Source organism: Oncorhynchus nerka, linkage group LG19 (genome assembly GCF_034236695.1).
Source record: "Oncorhynchus nerka isolate Pitt River linkage group LG19, Oner_Uvic_2.0, whole genome shotgun sequence".
NCBI lineage: Eukaryota > Metazoa > Chordata > Actinopteri > Salmoniformes > Salmonidae > Oncorhynchus > Oncorhynchus nerka.
In genome coordinates, this window is record NC_088414.1 from 33602825 (window position 1) to 33621629 (window position 18805).

The 18805-nt window shown below is 41.4% G+C and overlaps 1 protein-coding gene across 2 annotated transcripts; it reads left to right on the top strand.

The window, feature by feature from the left end:
• The first annotated feature begins 402 nt into the window (after positions 1-402).
• On the top strand, positions 403-12610 carry rasgrp2 (RAS guanyl releasing protein 2 (calcium and DAG-regulated)). Of its 2 annotated transcripts, none has more exons than XM_029620924.2 (17): positions 403-550; positions 1004-1322; positions 1520-1622; positions 1735-1791; positions 3668-3799; positions 4011-4161; positions 4335-4508; positions 5707-5823; positions 5992-6273; positions 6365-6445; positions 6554-6652; positions 6733-6848; positions 6968-7109; positions 7813-7849; positions 8236-8394; positions 9178-9240; positions 9454-12610. In XM_029620924.2, exons 2-16 carry the CDS (start codon positions 1253-1255, stop codon positions 9234-9236), a joined length of 1779 nt encoding a protein of 592 aa, XP_029476784.1. In that variant the 5' UTR covers positions 403-550; positions 1004-1252; the 3' UTR covers positions 9237-9240; positions 9454-12610. The 2 variants fall into 2 exon arrangements, with proteins under 2 accessions (XP_029476784.1, XP_029476785.1); XM_029620925.2 differs by having other exon boundaries at positions 9509-12610.
• Positions 12611-18805: the final 6195 nt, after the last annotated feature.

Sequence of the window (18805 nt, forward strand, 5' to 3'; positions counted from 1 at the left end):
GATCTGCTACCTCAGAGCAACTATGTGTGTGTGTGTGTGTGCGTGCGTGTGTGCGTGTGTGCGTGCGTGCGTGTGTGTGCGTGTAGAGCAAGATAGACAGACATCTTTTAACTTTTTTTCTACAGTATACAATCCTCTGTCGTTGTGGATCATGTATTTGTTGCCTGGTGTGGCTTCTTTATGTATTTGAAATGGTCAAATCAAATATCATTTCCATTACAACATGTAAGTGCTTTGTTATTTCATCTGACTAAGTACCCTTAATAATGCTTTATTAAAATCACACCACCAACAGCACTGCCTTGAGTGTGAAAGTGCATTTCATTTAGAGGGACTGGTTGACACTTTGGGGCACGTTCTGTAAAGAGGAAATGTGACCGCAATAAAATGCACAGCAAAAAGGAAACTGAGAGCAAAAGGCAACTGAAGGGATATATAACTGTCACTTAGTTAGACTGCTTTGAAGAAGCAATGGAGGGGTTCAGACACCTTTCGTAGTCTTGTGATTTTCCACATCTTATGACAATACCGCTCTGGTCAATTCAAGAAGGTAAGACCTTTTTTATTAGTATGATATAACATAGTTTGGTAGACTGGTAGTGGTGTTATTTCTTAATGACTCATGTACTGTATCTAATCAATTATTACATTATAAAATCAGTCAATGTTTTTAAACTCAATTTGCAAGTGCAAAACAGTGCAATCTCTAATTGTGTTTGAGATAACTGTTGACGTATTTGATATCTGGGAAAACAGCCACCAACACACTGTCTGATGGGTAATCGTTTGGCTGGGATTATCTTTTCCTTTCATCATTAATAATCAGATAGATAGTGTATGTGGAGGGTGAATTAGTTTTGCCATATTGCAGGTTCTTGTGTCACAAAAATGTTTTGTTTGTATTATCATCAGTAAGCAAACAATTGAATACTGAATTGCTAAAGGCCAACTCTCAACTGGGTTTTGGGGGTTTTCATGACTATACCAATGTTCTTGTTTTAAGGTGGGGCAGGAAGCACACAAACTAAAAGCTTTCATAAAGAGGAAGAGACATTCTTGGCTTGTTGACTGGAGCAGGGTAGCTGCCTGCCTGAGGACTAACAGACTCATCAGAGGACTCTGTTGGAAGGTTGCCCAACAAAATAGAGAACACAGCCATTCTTCTAAATCCCAAACCTCATCACAGTCTCACTGTGTATGTGTCAACGGAGGAGAGAACAGAGAGGACTGTTGGAGAGAGAACCAGAGGAGGATGAAGTCTATCAAATTAGATCAGTCGGCTACAGTCGATGATCTTACGGAGGCCTGCATCAAAGCATTTGGTCAGGATTACTCTCCCTTTGACTCTCTTCTGGTGTAGATAGTGGCAGACAGTACATGCTTAGATAACGTTTTCATTGTTGTTTGATTGTACAACTGCAGTAGTTGCCTATATATAAATTATTTACACAATATGTGGAAGCTTTTGCCTTGTACAGTGAAGCTCATCCATGTATCTCGGTATCTCCTCTCCTGGTAGATTATGAAGGCAGGTTGAATGATGAGTCTCTGGTCCGGATGTTTCTCATGATGCATCCATGGTACCTCTCCTCTGCTGACCTGGCCAAGAAACTCTCCAGCAAGTATCCTTTCAGATGAATGACACACTACTGCTCTCTAGTGATGGGCCTAAGGATTACTAGACCAGGTGTTTCAAATGCTTTGGTGGAATTTTGTTCCTTAACCACACAACAGGTCGCTGGAGGAAAACTGTCTGCCTGAACTCAGGTCACAAATCTGCCATCTTATCAAGTGAGTGAATACAGCATAGAAAATCATGGAGCCACAGAGGAAGAACTACTATAGGTCTTAGTCGTGAGATTAACACACTGTAGGTACAGTATATGATTTCCCTGTAAGCAATGTGAAGGCATATGATCTCCATGTAGACATATGATCTCCGTGTAGGTATATAATCTCCATGTAGACATATGATCTCCATGTAGACATATGATCTCCGTGTAGGTATATAATCTCCATGTACAGTGGCAATAAAAAGTATGTGAACCCTTTGGAAATATCTGGATTTCTGCATAAATTGGTCATACAATTTGATCTGATCTTCATCTAGGTCACAACAATAGACAAACACAGTCTGCTTAAACTAATAACACACAATTACACGTTTTCATGTCTTTATTGAACACACCGTGTAAACATTCCCTCTGCAGGTTGGAAAAAGTATGTGAACCCTTGGATTTAATAACTGGTTGACCCTCCTTTGACAGCAAAAACCTCAAGCAAACATTTTCTATAGTTGCGGATCAGAACTGCACAACAGTCAGGAGGAATTTTGGACCATTCCTCTTTACAAAACTCTTTACAAAACTGTTTCAGTTCAGCAATATTCATGAGATGTCTGGTGTGAACTGCTCTCTTGAGGTCATGCCACAGCATCTCAATCGGGTTGAGGTCGGGACTCTGACTGGGCCACTCCAGAAGGCGTATTTTCTTCTGTGAAGCCATTCTGTTGTTGATTTGCTTCTATGTTTTGGGTCGTTGTCCTTTGCATGACCCAACTTCTGTTGAGCTTTAACTGGCGGACAGATAGCCTAAATTTCTCGTGCAAAATGTCTTTATAAACTTGGGAATTCATTTTTCCGTCGATGGTAGCAAACTGTCCAGGCCCTGAGGCAGGAAAGCAGCCCCGAATCACGATGCTCCCTCCACCACACTTTACAGTTGAGATGAGGTTTTGATGTTGGTGTGCTTTGCCTTTTTTCTCCACACACAGTGTTGTGTGTTCCTTCGAAACAACTCAATTGTAGTTTCATCTGTCCACAGAATATTTTGCCAGACACTCTAGGATTCTTCTTAACCTCATTGAGCATTCTGCGCTGTGCACTTGCAGTCATCTTTGCAGGATGGCCACTCCTAGGGAGAGTAGCAACAGTGCTGAACTTTCTCCATTTATAGACAATTTGTCTTACCGTGGAAAGATGAACATCAAGGCTTTTAGAGATACTTTTGTAACCCTTTCCAGCTTTATGCTAGTCAACAAATCTTAATCTTAGGTCTTCTGAGATCTCTTTTGTTCGCGGCATGGTTCACATCAGGCCATGCTTCCTGTGAATAGCAAACTCAAATTTTGTGAGTGTTTTTTATAGGGCAAGGCAGCTCGAACCAACATCTCAAATCTCGTCTCATATTCCATACTAGCTGGCTCCTGACGCCAATTAGCTTTTGGAGAAGTTATTAGCCTAGAGGTTCACATACTTTGTCCAACCTACACTGTGAATGCTTACATGATGTATTCATTATAGACAAGAAAAATACAATCATTTGTTTGTTATTAGTTTAAGGACACTATGTTTGTCCATCGTTGTGACTTAGATGAAGATCAGATCAAATTTGATGACAATTTATCCAGAAATCCAGGTAATTCCAAAGGGTTCACATACTTTTTCTTGCCACTTTAGGTATATGATCTCCATGTAGACATATGATCTCCATGTAGGTATATGATCTCCATGTAGACATATGATCTCCATGTAGGTATATGATCTCCATGTAGGTATATGATCTCCATACTTTCTGGCTCCGAGACAGAAATGACAACACTAACTTCTCCTGTCCTACCCTTCTGTCCCTGTAAACCCCGCCTCTCCTCTCCATACTGCACCGTAAGGTACTGGATCAACGAGTTCCCAGCAGAGTTTGACCTGAACCCAGAGCTGGCAGAGCAGATCAGAAGGCTGAAGGAGCAGCTGGCTCAGCAGGGAGAGGAGCACCAGAGCACACTCATCAACGTTGACAGTGTGTAAGTGCCTCCTGTCTTCAGCCAGGCAATCATACAAGCATTGTAGCAGCTAACCAGCCAGGCAGGCATAGTCTCCTCCACAGTGACACAGTGACAGCTTAGCATTCAATGATACAGTAGAACGGTTTTCAGAGTGCATGAGTCCATATATATTCGGCCACTCTCGCAGTACTTCTACTGATAGTTGAGCTCCCTTTCTTATTTTCCCTAGGCCGTCATATGAGTGGAGTAGGCAGGTGAGCCAACCAGCTCAGTCTGATTTCAAGAAGAGGAAGACGTCTCTCCTCTTTGATCACCTGGACTCATCTGAACTAGCAGAGCACCTCACCTACATGGAGTATAAGTCATTCTGTAGGATACTGGTGAGTGGGTGGCCAGCAGGTGGCTCTTGTTTGCCAGCTTCGTTCTGGGTCTCACTCAGGTGACTTTGGTTTTGGCTGAATTATGCAGTAGTTGTTGTATTTGTGGTTTAAGGAAGATAGACTGTGTGTTTGCATATTGGACGTTGTTTTTAAAATGGTCCCTTGCCCTCCAGTTCCAGGACTACCACAGCTTTGTGATGCATGGCTGCACAGTGGATAACCCCATCCTGGAGCGCTTCATCACCCTCTTCAACAGCGTGTCTCAGTGGATCCAGCTGATGGTGCTCAGCAAGCCCACCGCCCCCCAGAGGGCTGCAGTCATCTCCCACTTTATTAGGGTCGCACAGGTCAGTCAATCAATTCCAGTCCCAAGTCAATGAATCAACTCTCAGTCCCAGGTCAAGGAATCAACTCCCAGTCCCAGGTCAATGACTCAACTCCCAGTCCCAGGTTAATGAATCAACTCCCAGTCCCAGGTCAATGAATCAACTCCCAGTCCCAGGTCAATGAATCAACTCCCAGTCCCAGGTTAATGAATCAATTCCCAGTCCCAGGTCAATGAATCAACTCCCAGTCTCAGGTCAATGAATCAACTCCCAGTCTCAGGTCAATTAATCAACTCCCAGTCCCAGGTCAATGAATCACTCCCAGTCTCAGGTCAATGAATCAACTCCCAGGTCAGAAAAGGTCAACTACCAGGTCAGAAAAAGTCAACTTCCAGGTCACAAAGGGTCAACTCCCAAATCAGAAAGAGTAAGCTCCCAGCTCAGAAAGAGTCAACTACCAGGTCAGAAAATAATCACCAACCTGGTCTAAGAGCATTTCATATTATTCGGTATGTACTGTATATCCAAGACATTCCATTTAATATGATGTTACATTTTGTATGGTATGTATTAATGTGTTAGAATATGCTAGGAATTTGAAATATTTAGGATATGTTACGAATTCCAATTTTTTGTGGCTAATGTTAGCTAGGTGGCTAATGTTAACATTAGCTAGCTGGCTAGCATTAGTTAGTTAGGCTAAGAGTTAAGGATAGGGGTTAGGGTTAAGGTTACAGGGTTAGGAGAAGGTTAGCTAAAGGCTTAAGTTTAGAGTTAAGGTTAGGGGAAGGGTTAGCTAACATGCTATGTAGTTGCAAAGTAGCTAAAAAGTAGTAAGTAGTTGAAAAGTTGTTTATTAGCTGAAATGCTAAAGTTAACTGTGTTCTGTCTCATGTAACCATATTAAAAATGACATATCTTACTAATTTGAGTGTTTCCCAGATGTACCTTTGCTATCTTACTATGAGATCAGGCTGAACTACCTGGTCAGAAAAAGTCAGCTACCGGGTCAGAAAGAGTCCAGTCCCAGTTAACTGAGTCATCTCCCAAGTCAGTGTGAATAATCCCTCCGATAAAGAGAAGTCCATTAGTGCCACTGCTTCTCTGTGAATGGAATCCAAACTCCCTCTAGAAGTTGCTCTGTCTTGTGTTCCATGCTGTTTTTTGTTGGCTATGTTGGGGCTAAGATGGGTTATATTTTTGTATCTGGTCTCTGTAGAGGTTGTTACAGCTGCAGAACTTCAACACTCTGATGGCAGTGGTGGGGGGTCTCAGTAACAGCTCCATCTCACGCCTCAAAGACACACAGTCACACATCAGCAACGATGTGAGCAAGGTAAACAGTTTTGATCATAATTATTTTAGTTTAGAAGAGTGAAAACATTTGCTTACCAATTACAACTAAACATTTACATTTTGAATGTAGATTTATGTCAAAATGTGACCTATTATTTGGCTCTAGCTATGTGATGTCCAACATTATGTGACGTCCTTATTGCCTCAGGTTTTCAACAACCTGGTGGAGCTTGTGACATCCTGTGGGAACTATAGCCAGTACCGCCAGCGCTTCTCAGAGAGCACAGGCTTCCGTTTCCCCATCCTGGGTGTGCACCTCAAGGACCTGATTGCTGTGCACGTAGCCCTGCCCGACTGGAGTGACCGGGAGAAGACGCAGGTCAACCTGGCCAAGACCCAACAGCTGTATGCCATCCTCCAGGAGCTTGCGCTGATCCAGACCATGCCACCCAGCGTTGATGCCAACATGGACCTGCTCAACCTGCTCATGGTCTGGCCCTGTTGTCTGATATTGTACGACTTGGTAGATTTGTTTTACCTGTTGGCATTTGATTGAACAGTTTGTGTTTGGGTCCTTTCAGGTGTCTCTGGACCAGTATCACTCAGAGGAAGAGATCTATCAGCTGTCCCTGCAGAGGGAGCCCCGCACAGCCAGGCCATTGGTGAGTGTATGTCAGGGACACAGACATGGCCACGGACACAGACACAGAGCTTGTATGTAATCTAGAGGAAATATTAATTATTGTCAAATATTTGTTTTGGTTTGCCAGTCTACCCCAAGCCCACCTATGATTGAAGAGTGGGCATCTTCAGTGAAGCCCAAAGCTGACCCCACCATCATCAGTAAACACATACAGAAGATGGTAGAGGTAGGCTATACAACATATTTGAAATATGAAATGTAATTATAAAAGATGGCAATGAGAACTTACAGTTGGTCCTTTTTCAGTCTGTGTTTAAGAATTTCGACACTGATGGAGACGGCTACGTCACTCAGGAGGAATTTGAGATCATTAGGACTAACTTCCCATACCTCTGCAAGTTTGACGACCTGGATAAGAATCAGTGAGTATGACAAGTCATAACTATTGATGGCCAACATTTCAACTATCTTTAGATCCACAAGTCACACAGAGCCTCTTGCTATTACTGTAATATCAACCTTTGACCCCTCACCCTCTCAGGGACGGCAGAATCAGTCAGGAGGAGATGATCGACTACTTCACCAAGGCCAGCTCTTTACTGAACAGCAAGATGGGGTTCATCCACACATTTTCAGAGAAGACCTGCATGAAGCCTATGCTTTGCCATCACTGTAAAGGCATCGTAAGTACAATGACACCTATGTTTCAACTGTGTACAACATGTAAAAGCTATTAGAAACAAAATGTAAATAATCATAAGTAAATAAATATGAAACAATTAGGTATAAACCAATTATTATGAGGACCTGTATATACAAATTATGTTAAGGTACCCATATTATAGGAAGCACATATTGTGACCAGAATAGTGGATATTTTGGAATAAGGTATTTAGAGGACACCATTTTGGATGTGGAAAGATAATGGTTCTATTGGTGACATTGCTTAACAAAACAAAGAACTGACTTCCTGATCTCATTTCCTGATGGCTTCCACCCAAACACAACAGTTCTGTTTCCTTTTTTCAAGTCTTTTGTTCTGTCTCTCACTCACGTTTAGTCTGTTATTCTGAGGACACTTAATTTAATTTCCTTTCATACTGTAGCCTATGGGCCCCACTTCAGGTCTGTTCTACGCGTATCATTTTGAACTAATCAAGCTGTCAGCAGTTGACTCTTGTTGACTCCTGAGAAAGCTGAAGTGACAGTTACAAACAAGACTTAATTAACTGCTCACTGTTGACGACAAAGGCTTTGAAATGAATGCATGTGAAATGTGGATAAAACGATTATTCAACAATCAGTTTAATTTACAAAGTCACCATTAACTTGTGTTTTTTTTCTAATGCTAAATGTGATATGTAACAGATGTATTGTATTTTTCAGATGTGGGGATTTTACAAACAAAGATACAAGTGTAAAGGTACACAAATAAAATGATCTCCGTTGGGTATTCTACACCTATCACACCCCACGCACAAAGTTGTGTAATGTTGACCAACATTTTATTGCTTATTTGCTTATTTATATTTCAGGATTCAGTTATTTAACAGCTACTCTTGCTCAATGAGACAGAGACTGATTAGTGTACACAGTAAGAAGTTAAGCAGCATTCACCTTACCTCAAGCAAAACCTTTCCAAGACCTTTCCAAGTCACATTGTGTAGTTAAACACAAAAGCCATATTACAATGCCTATAAGAAGCCAAGGTTAGATATATAACAATACAATAGCAATGCCAGTACCAATGCTGTCTGTTTTCAGATGTAAGAGGTTCAACTCCATACTTACCACTCTTCTCTATTCTAGCCTGTGGGGTGAGCTGCCACAAAGATTGTCGCAGCCGCCTTGCTGTGGAGTGCCGCAAACGAACACAGAGCACCTGTCACGAATACCATTCTCCCCAACACTCCCGTTCCTTCAGTTTGCCTGCTATAGCTCAGCCGTTACACACTGTACAACATACAGGTACAAGCTCACCGCCCAATTCAACTCTCTTTTAAGTAATGTTCAAATCTTTACCTGGATGTTTCAAACTTACTGTAGTCTTGAAGCACAAGGACTGGTACAGTACTTTTTACAGCTTTTTGCAATTAGGTATGGTATATTTTGTCAATTTAGTGCATATTATCTCATGTCAGTAGCTGGAACAAATGAGCTTTTGCTCCTGTCCAATCTACTTGAAACATTGTCATAGTAATAAAGATTAGTGGCTCACTCTCACATTAATATATTCATATTCATAAGCCTATAAGCTTTTATACCGTAGATCAGGGGTCAGCAATAGGTGGCCCACGGGCCAAAATCAGTCCACGAGTGATTTTTTTGGGTCCCCTCAGCATTTTTTGAATTCTCGTTTTTTGGTCAGAAAAGACTCAAATCACCAGGAATTCAGCTCAATATTTGTTTAATTTAGGAAATATGTTCAAATATTCCCACGAATACAAAAAGAGACATGATCATATCTCAATGTCATCAAGGTATGAACTTATTGTTATTTTTAAATGCTATCTCTTTTTGGGCTTAGTTGTGGTCAATTTACAGTGTACAAATTATTATAATTACGGTCCGTTCAGTGGCTGAATCTAGTTTTCTACCTGTAGACATCTTGGTATAACCATGAACAGATACATAGTTACCATAGTTACACGTGTGTATTTTTATTCAGTGCAAATGCTTTTGAACGCTGCTGTTCTCCAATATGGCTGATGTGGTGCCCTTAACACAAGAGACTTTGTTCTCTCTCCCCAGTCATTACAGAGGAAGCTCCTGACTCCCCGGGGGATGAAGTGTTTGATGTCCACCTTTGAGGAGGTAAGAGGTGTAGGAGAATACAGGGTATATGTGTTGGAGTAATCTAAGTGCAAGAAATGATCCTGGTCAGAATTGGACCATTATGCTCTGTCTGCAAGTGTTTTGAAGTGGTCTCTAAGCATATCATATCTAAGCACATCCCGTTTAGGTTGCATTTCTATATCTTCCTTGAATTAATTTTGTAGTCTACTTACTAGTTCATTTTTATATCAGAATAAAGACCAACACTGAGGACAAAAGCAACAATGACAGCCCATGTTCCATGCAGCAACAGCACTCTGAAGATCTCAGTGTGATGGAAACGTTATGCTCCTGTTTGAAGATACAACGCATCTTAGGAACATTCCAATTTTCCAGTTTAAGGATTTTTTAAATTCATCCTTCATCTGATTGATTCATCCTTCATCTGATAGATTGATCCTTTTCTGATGGATTCATCCTTGATTCATCCTTCAACATCATATTATTTGCTCACAGCTTTCACAGTAGGTAAACCTACAGTATATGCATATCCCTGTGTGTATTTGTATGTGGTTCATGACTGCAGAAGATTGCTTCTCCACTAGATGAGGCTGTTTGTGTGTGACAACACTGGATAGTGTAGGCTACCACTGTCTTTTTACGTTCCCTGTTTTTAGTGTTGCCCTGTTTGTGTGGTCTAGTTGAGTAGGAAAAATGTGGGAGTGGATTGTTAATGACAAGATCAATTGATGTTATTTCCTCAACTAGACAATCCTGTGGTACTATTTAAAAGACAGACATACTGTAATTATTTTAAAATATAAAATTATAAATATAGTAATATCATACTACAGAAACCACTCCACAGGTTTCTTCTACCTTCATACATATGGGCTTCAGTGACACTGTAAAATGGGAGAGCAGCACAAATACAGGCTACATTTTGAAATATATTCAAAACTGATCAAAAATGATGAATGTGGTGAGATGTAAAAAAATATTGTGATTTATCCTAAATAAATGTTATGCAGTTATCAAATCTGAAACTCAGTTTAAATGCCTAATTTCCACTTTCAAACAGATTCCAATTTAAAGCATTTTGTTTCAATGAACTTTTGTAGATACTGTGAGATTAAAAGATATTGATCATGTTGGAGGCAGGTAATCTGGTGGTACCCAAAAGGTAGCTGGTTCAAATCCCTGAAATGAATCGGTGAAAGCTCTTTCCATCTGCCCCTAATTGCTCCTGTAAGTCACTCTGGATAATAGCGTCTGCAAAATGAAGTAAATGTTTGTGCTGTCCTTATCTGAACCACTCATTTTGCAAACTCACAGCCTTCAGGTGTTGATGACTCCTGCCAACTTAAACTGTGGTAGGCTACCTGGGTCCAGCTGAGGATTTGTCACCATAGTAACTCCACACCGGGTATCCTGTGGGCTGTTACTGGTCTGTGACAACTGAAGCCATCTCAAAAGGGCTAGTCCTGTTCCTATTGTGGTAACGTTCCCTATAGTGGAGAGTGGAGTTAGTTGAGCCAAAGGGTTAAGTTGAGCCACCCTTGTTTCTAGGAAACCATATTGTGATGATCCTCCTCATGTCCACTGTCACCTAATCTAAAGCTAGGCTTTAGTCTCAATAATCAGACATTGCAAACGGTTAATGATTTATAAGAAACACATTTATTAATTGTAATTGTGTGGTTAGCGATGCTTTTTCGATTGATGATCATCTGTGAAAGAGAGAAGAAACTTGTGTTAGAGTTTATTGACGTGTGCTATATAAACACGTCTATGAACTGAACATGTTGTATTGTATTTAATGTATTGTGAATGTTTAATTGATCATTGTGTCAGGTCTTCCTCCCATTGGCTGATGCATTGTGGGTATGTGTACTTAAATCATGTCGTTGTTTGTTGGCAAACTGCTGGGTTTTGGTTGAAGATTGTGTCATGGCGTTGCCCTCTTTGGATACAGCAAGCCCCATCCCCCTCTCCCTGTCTCCTACACCCAGGCTGCTGTGGTCAGAGAGAGGTCATAAATTCCTGGAGGAGATTATCTACTCATGGCCACAGTATAGAGAGAGAGTAGAGTTTTCATAGAAGAGACCGGTGAAGAATCCAGCTACGAACTGGTCCGTTTGGTACATTAAGAGCCTCAGATATGAGGTTTACATCTAATTGTTGTATTAGATGAATGAGTGAGGATGATACTGTTTGTAAAATTGTGTATTGTGATTATGGACTGTTTAATGAAGGAAACTCCAATTCCCTTTGGAGTTTAACTAAATCAGAGGACCGCCCATGAGCCCAGTTCGGACCTGGCGTCATGAGACAGCTTTTTCTGCTCTTCTGAATATAACCCCCATGTTTCCCTCAATTACGAGAGGACAAAGGTTGAGACCAGCTTACCTCGATAACGAGAGGGCCAAGGTTTGAGTAGATGGCTGAATCTTTTAACCATGCCAAGTCGTTAAACTCTTAGACTATCGATACCGACAGAATAAGAACAAGTCTTTGATATTAATTACTAGTCTGCAGCTAGGAATTCGGTATCATTGAACGCGAAGTCAGACAACCGCTGAAACATCTATCCATAACGACATGAATGAATCTCACTCTGAACTATCCATTCTAACCACGACAGAGATGGCGGACAAACTCTCCAACAGAAACAAACTTTTCAAAGATCCCGATGACACCCTGAGCGTAAATATATATACTGATTGCAATTGTTCCCGAATGAGTGAGCGTTCATGTGCAAAGGATTAGCATTTCATTTGTTATAATTATCAACTGTGTGTTGGCTTATCTCAGTCGACACCCAACTTCCCTTTGGTACACCAAGCCGCGATGCCGGTTTATCCCACTAGGGAAACTCCGTTATCATCTCCTTGTAACTATCTACTGTTTGTTTATGTATTTCTGTGAATTACTTAGTTAGTAAATTAATGATTTAAGACAATTGATGTATGGATGACTCATAGTGAAGACTGGGTTCGTGCAGATAACCAACAATTTACGACGTTTGGAAGGAGACTAACGTGAGGTAAAATAAAGAATAAGTCATTCATCAGAAGACTAATTGATCAGATATTAAAATATCTGAAAATGTATATTAGGAAAATTATAACTTTGTAATCTGAATATTTTCCTTGGTGCCCCGACTTCCTAGTTTATTCCATTTGCCTGAATAGTTAATCACGAAATGCTAATTACGGAGAATCTTTGATAAAAACTAAAAGTATTCAGTTAATGATAGTAAAGACACGACAAGTGCTATTCGTGTATATCCTTTTGTTGCCATGACCAATTTGTTTGTTTTGTAAATACTTGTACAGTTTTCGGTGGCTATTTATCTTCATTCATGTTTGCTAATAAAAGTTTGGATTTGATGAGTCAGATCCAGACACATACTTTGCTTTATTTGAGCGCATTGCAGAAGCTAGAGCTTGGTCAGATTTGGACATGACTATGCTGTTGCAATGTATACTTACAGGTAAAGTAGGTGAGGCTTTTGCAGCACTGAGTGTAGCTGACAGTAAAGTTTTTGCTTAAGTTAAATCAGCAGTTCTGAAGTTCTACGAGCTTGTGCCAGAGGCATATCGTCAACGTTTTCGTTACAGGAAAAAGTTAGATTCACAAACCTATTCTGAGTTTGTTCGTGATTTGACTTCTGCATTTAATAGTTGGTGTACAGCTTCTGAAGTTAGTACTTTTGAGGGTCTGTCTAATTTGATTGTGTTAGAACAGTTCAAAAATTCTGTGTCTGACCAGGTTGCTACATGCATGAATGAACATAAAGTTAAGTCTCCAAGTGATCCCTGCAGATGAGTACAGGCTAACACATAAAAGCCATTTTGAGTCAAACAGTGACATGTACCATAAAAATAACTTTACTCCTAGGAATAGTAGGTCACCTTTTTTTTGGAGCTTCTTTCCAAAGACCTCAGCAAAGCATTTTCATTGTTAGCCTCACTGTTCCAATCCTACCACTGGATTAACCTCAAACATACACACAATTAAAAGATCTAGGAAGAGCGTGGTCATTTCATGGAGTCTGAAGGAAGAAACCACTTGGAAAAAGTGGTAATTTAGATCCAAAAATGGATTTTCACCAAGTCAAATGAATGTATTCTGGTTTCCTGTTGCTTGTATCTAAACTAAATTATATCATTGTAATATTGTTCTTTACATCAGTTGGTCTCTAAGCTTCAATATTAGGTCCTAAACCTAGCATTAAAGTGCGTCCTTGTAGCTTTGTGGGATAATATCGTAAAATGTTTGCCTTGGGGTAAATTGAGGCAAATGGCAAATGTTAGTGTTTTCAGGGCTTGGCCTATGTTAGTGTTTTCAGGGCTTGGCCTATGTTAGTGTTTTCAGGGCTTGGCCTATGTTAGTGTTTTCAGGGCTTGGCCTATGTTAGTGTTTTCAGGGCTTGGCCTATGTTAGTGTTTTCAGGGCTTGGCCTATGTTAGTGTTTTCAGGGCTTGGCCTATGTTAGTGTTTTCAGGGCTTGGCCTATATTAGTGTTTTCAGGGCTTGGCCTATGTTAGTGTTTTCAGGGCTTGGCCTATGTTAGTGTTTTCAGGGCTTGGCCTATGTTAGTGTTTTCAGGGCTTGGCCTATGTTAGTGTTTTCAGGGCTTGGCCTATGTTAGTGTTTTCAGGGCTTGGCCTATGTTAGTGTTTTCAGGGCTTGGCCTATGTTAGTGTTTTCAGGGCTTGGCCTATGTTAGTGTTTTCAGGGCTTGGCCTATGTTAGTGTTTTCAGGGCTTGGCCTATGTTAGTGTTTTCAGGGCTTGGCCTATGTTAGTGTTTTCAGGGCTTGGCCTATGTTAGTGTTTTCAGGGCTTGGCCTATGTTAGTGTTTTCAGGGCTTGGCCTATGTTAGTGTTTTCAGGGCTTGGCCTATGTTAGTGTTTTCAGGGCTTGGCCTATGTTAGTGTTTTCAGGGCTTGGCCTATGTTAGTGTTTTCAGGGCTTGGCCTATGTTAGTGTTTTCAGGGCTTGGCCTATGTTAGTGTTTTCAGGGCTTGGCCTATGTTAGTGTTTTCAGGGCTTGGCCTATGTTAGTGTTTTCAGGGCTTGGCCTATGTTAGTGTTTTCAGGACTTGGCCTATGTTAGTGTTTTCAGGGCTTGGCCTATGTTAGTGTTTTCAGGGCTTGGCCTATGTTAGTGTTTTCAGGGCTTGGCCTATGTTAGTGTTTTCAGGGCTTGGCCTATGTTAGTGTTTTCAGGGCTTGGCCTATGTTAGTGTTTTCAGGGCTTGGCCTATGTTAGTGTTTTCAGGGCTTGGCCTATGTTAGTGTTTTCAGGGCTTGGCCTATGTTAGTGTTTTCAGGGCTTGGCCTATGTTAGTGTTTTCAGGGCTTGGCCTATGTTAGTGTTTTCAGGGCTTGGCCTATGTTAGTGTTTTCAGGGCTTGGCCTATGTTAGTGTTTTCAGGGCTTGGCCTATGTTAGTGTTTTCAGGGCTTGGCCTATGTTAGTGTTTTCAGGGCTTGGCCTATGTTAGTGTTTTCAGGGCTTGGCCTATGTTAGTGTTTTCAGGGCTTGGCCTATGTTAGTGTTTTCAGGGCTTGGCCTATGTTAGTGTTTTCAGGGCTTGGCCTATGTTAGTGTTTTCAGGGCTTGGCCTATGTTAGTGTTTTCAGGGCTTGGCCTATGTTAGTGTTTTCAGGGCTTGGCCTATGTTAGTGTTTTCAGGGCTTGGCCTATGTTAGTGTTTTCAGGGCTTGGCCTATGTTAGTGTTTTCAGGGCTTGGCCTATGTTAGTGTTTTCAGGGCTTGGCCTATGTTAGTGTTTTCAGGACTTGGCCTATGTTAGTGTTTTCAGGGCTTGGCCTATGTTAGTGTTTTCAGGGCTTGGCCTATGTTAGTGTTTTCAGGGCTTGGCCTATGTTAGTGTTTTCAGGGCTTGGCCTATGTTAGTGTTTTCAGGGCTTGGCCTATGTTAGTGTTTTCAGGGCTTGGCCTATGTTAGTGTTTTCAGGGCTTGGCCTATGTTAGTGTTTTCAGGGCTTGGCCTATGTTAAGTACAACGTGTTTGTTTTTTAGGTGTTCTGTCTGTGTTTAAAAGATGCTTAAAATGATTAAAGACAAAGAAAGGGATTGTGTTTGGGAAATAAAGACATGTTTTTAAAAAGGTAGTGGTAATATTTTATTCAGTGCAGAGCTTTGGAGCTGGCTTAACTTACCCTGTCCCGTGGCTCAACTTACCCCTGTATTTCCCTTGACGGAGTGATGCTGAATGTGGAAAAATAGGCCGCAACTTTCCCTCCCACTCTCCCCTACTGAAATAAGGTTACTACTGAGGGAGATTTCCAACCCATATGACCTTGTCACACTGCATTAACAGTTTTGTGGAACAGATGGAGGGAGCTGGACTGTAGTGGCTCCGAGGCCAGTTATCATGTGTGTAGCATCTACATGCATGAAGGCCAGAGTATGTTGCATGTGAAATAGGCTACATAACATGAAACATTTAAAAAGGAACAATGAAAAGGTTTGGTGAAGTTATATTCAAAATGCTCATGCTGAAAGTTGCCACCATCATAACAGCTTGAGTTAATCAATATATTTGGTGGTTACAATAATGCTCTCAAAATGTTCCAATGCTGTGCCTATATTTGATCAGATAATAGGGAGATACAGCTTGAACCCATTAACGGTGTGATTTGTCCTCCATGGCAACGCACATGTAAGTTTCATTGGGAGTGCAAATGATTGGTCAACTGCTGCTGACCGCGCCCTCAACCATATACGGAACAATCAGCACCGGTGAGTACAGTGATTGATGCTGCTACCTTCAGTGCGGCGTAGGAAGACAACCATTGTCTAATGCGGGGATGCAGGTGGATCGGCTGGGCTCATAACGGCATGTGAGTCTGAAGTCTGTCCTTCCGGAAAACGAAGAAGTCTGCAGCATATCACCTCCATGTAAATATTCAAAAGACCGCAGGAATTCTGCCCCGAACGTTGTCTTTCTATCGGGTGTTGGAGCACAGAATAATGCCCAGGTGAGACCACTGCACATTTCTCTGGGGAATGACTTCGAAAATAAACATTGACATATTGTTCCATGTGCTTCAGTAAATATTGTATCTGTAGACTCTGAACCGTGGTTTGGTTTTGCAGGACGGATCGCTATCATCAGACCTGTGATTGTCTGCACTAGCCTACACATATCCTGCTTTCCAATCATTCAATAATAATTGTCTGTCGTCAAGTAATAGGACATGCGTAATATTTATGCTATAAATGAGGCTTCTCGGAGTCATTCCATTTCTTTATGTATTGACTGGCTTAGAGCAGCATCAATTGAGGGGAGAGGACAGTCAAACTCATAGACATTAATATATATATATATATATATATCTATGAGAGCATAAAGTCGCTTTATTGCATGCGGGTAGTAGTTGCTTGGCAAGCTTGCCCGCAGATTTAGCTTGTTTGCTGGCTCACATCGCGCAATGGTGAATAGTGTGAATTAGACGTTATTGCGTGTAGTAGCCTATAAGCAGATGTAGGCAACTGGCCAGTTTTACATTTGGCGAAACTATTGTCAATGTGGTGCTCTGTGTTTTAGGTGATGCACAGTCCCTCCAATAATGTAGAGTATAATCATGACCATTTTTGTCATTTCATCGCATTTGTTTCCTCTGGAATGAAGTAAGCTTCTGATCCAGACATTGGTGAGACTCTCTCACACTCACACACCTGGGGGCATCTCCCTGTCTGTGAGAAGTAACTGAAGTTAAACACATAAGGCCACTTCAGGCCTCTGGTGGTGTGTCTTCTCAGCTCCTCATTAAGGGTAACACACCATCAGCACCTTACTGTCAGCCGGTAGAGGTGTCCTAGTGTGATGCGCTTTATTACCAACTGTCCACAGCTCGCTCTCTCTCAATTCAAAGGGCTTTATTGGCATGGGAAACATATGTTTACATTGCCAATGCAAGTGAACTAGATCATAAACAAAAGTGAAATAAACAATATCTTTCTCTCTTTTTTTGTTTGTTGTTCACATGACGTAGAATCATCACACCTGCACCTGACACCCCAGTGGTCAAACTGATCCAGCAACAGGGCCTCACTCACTCAGACTTGGAACTGCAGCGCACTGACCGATTAGCCTCCAAGGGTGATCAAGCAGACTGATTACATGTTATGTTTAAATAGCTTACAGATAGGATTTGTTTGATTTTTGTCTTTCTGGACCATCTGATTGGTGGTCAAACGTAGCCTACAGCTATCTGATAATCAGCCCTGTTCAAACAGAGTAAAGAGGTAGCCTATCGGATACAGAGGAAGCTTCTTATTCCCACAATTACACATTTTTGTTTGTGTTGATCCTTTCTTTAGCCATTTATCACTTGAGATGAAAAATCATATCACTTTTTAGGAGAGAGGCCTGACCAGAAGGGCAGCTTGAGTATAAAAACAACACAACAATCCCATAATCTGGATGTGCCATACAATTCCATATAGAACATGTGAGGAGGTGGCTCTGGAAGGACCAGGGTGACTGTTGGATTCCTTCCCCCATGTTCCTTCTCTTTCTCACAGTGCCACTAATGTCTTCTCGCCCCGGTGCTAGTGTTTTAATTGCCGTGAGAAGGGAGCAAATTAACAGTGTAGACGTGACAGAGATGACCTTGTTGATTGCCACTGGCCATTAGACCATTAGATGCTAATGGAAATGAGTTATCAGTGAAGGGATGGCAGGTAGCCTAGCGTTTAAGAGCGTTGCGCCAGTAACCGAAAGGTTTCTGGTTTGAGTCCCCCGATAAGAGCAACTGCTAAATGATTCAAATGTGAATGTATGATGGAGGGGGTAGAAAGACGTCTCTCTTTCGTGAATATCTCATTTCAGCACCACACTTGTGGACAGCAGTGCTGTATGTCCCAGCCTTTGAACAAAGCTTATTAATAAGCAACAGTTTGTATGTGGGAAGCTGCTGGATGTCTTTACTTTACCACCCTAAGGATGTTACTGCAGTGAACATTGCACCGTCTGTTGTCCTAAGAAACATGGTTGCTTCATGCTCTAGATCTGTGATGCATTAGAGCCGATGTTATTTTCTCTGTCACATCACAGCCGACAGAGTGGTGCCTTCATCCCTCTGGAACTGTTTCTGATGTATTCATAATGAGGAAAACTCTGCCCGTTGAGGGATAAAATAAATATATATATTTACGCAATTTGTTTTTTTTAAATGAAAGCTACTGGATAACCTTTTTTCATCATGTACATTCTTGATATAATTGTATTATTTGAATGACAGCTGCAGAGACTTAACTAAGGCAGCAGTATTTGGATTGTAAGTAGATTTGATTCTCTTCAGAAATGTTTCAGTCAAAGCATATCAGTCAATATGCATTGAAGGAGACAGGGAGTAGTGCTTGAGGTAATGATGAGCCCAATTGGAGATGACGTGCGTGTGGTGTGTGTGTGTGAGTTGGCGGGGTTATAAACACCATGTGTCACTCTGGCTTGTGTGTCTCCTTCTCCATCATGCCCCACCAAGGTCATGTCTACAGACTGAGCACAGTGGCCCTGGCCCACTGCACTCCTGGCCCTGCCAGAGAAATGGGCCCTGCC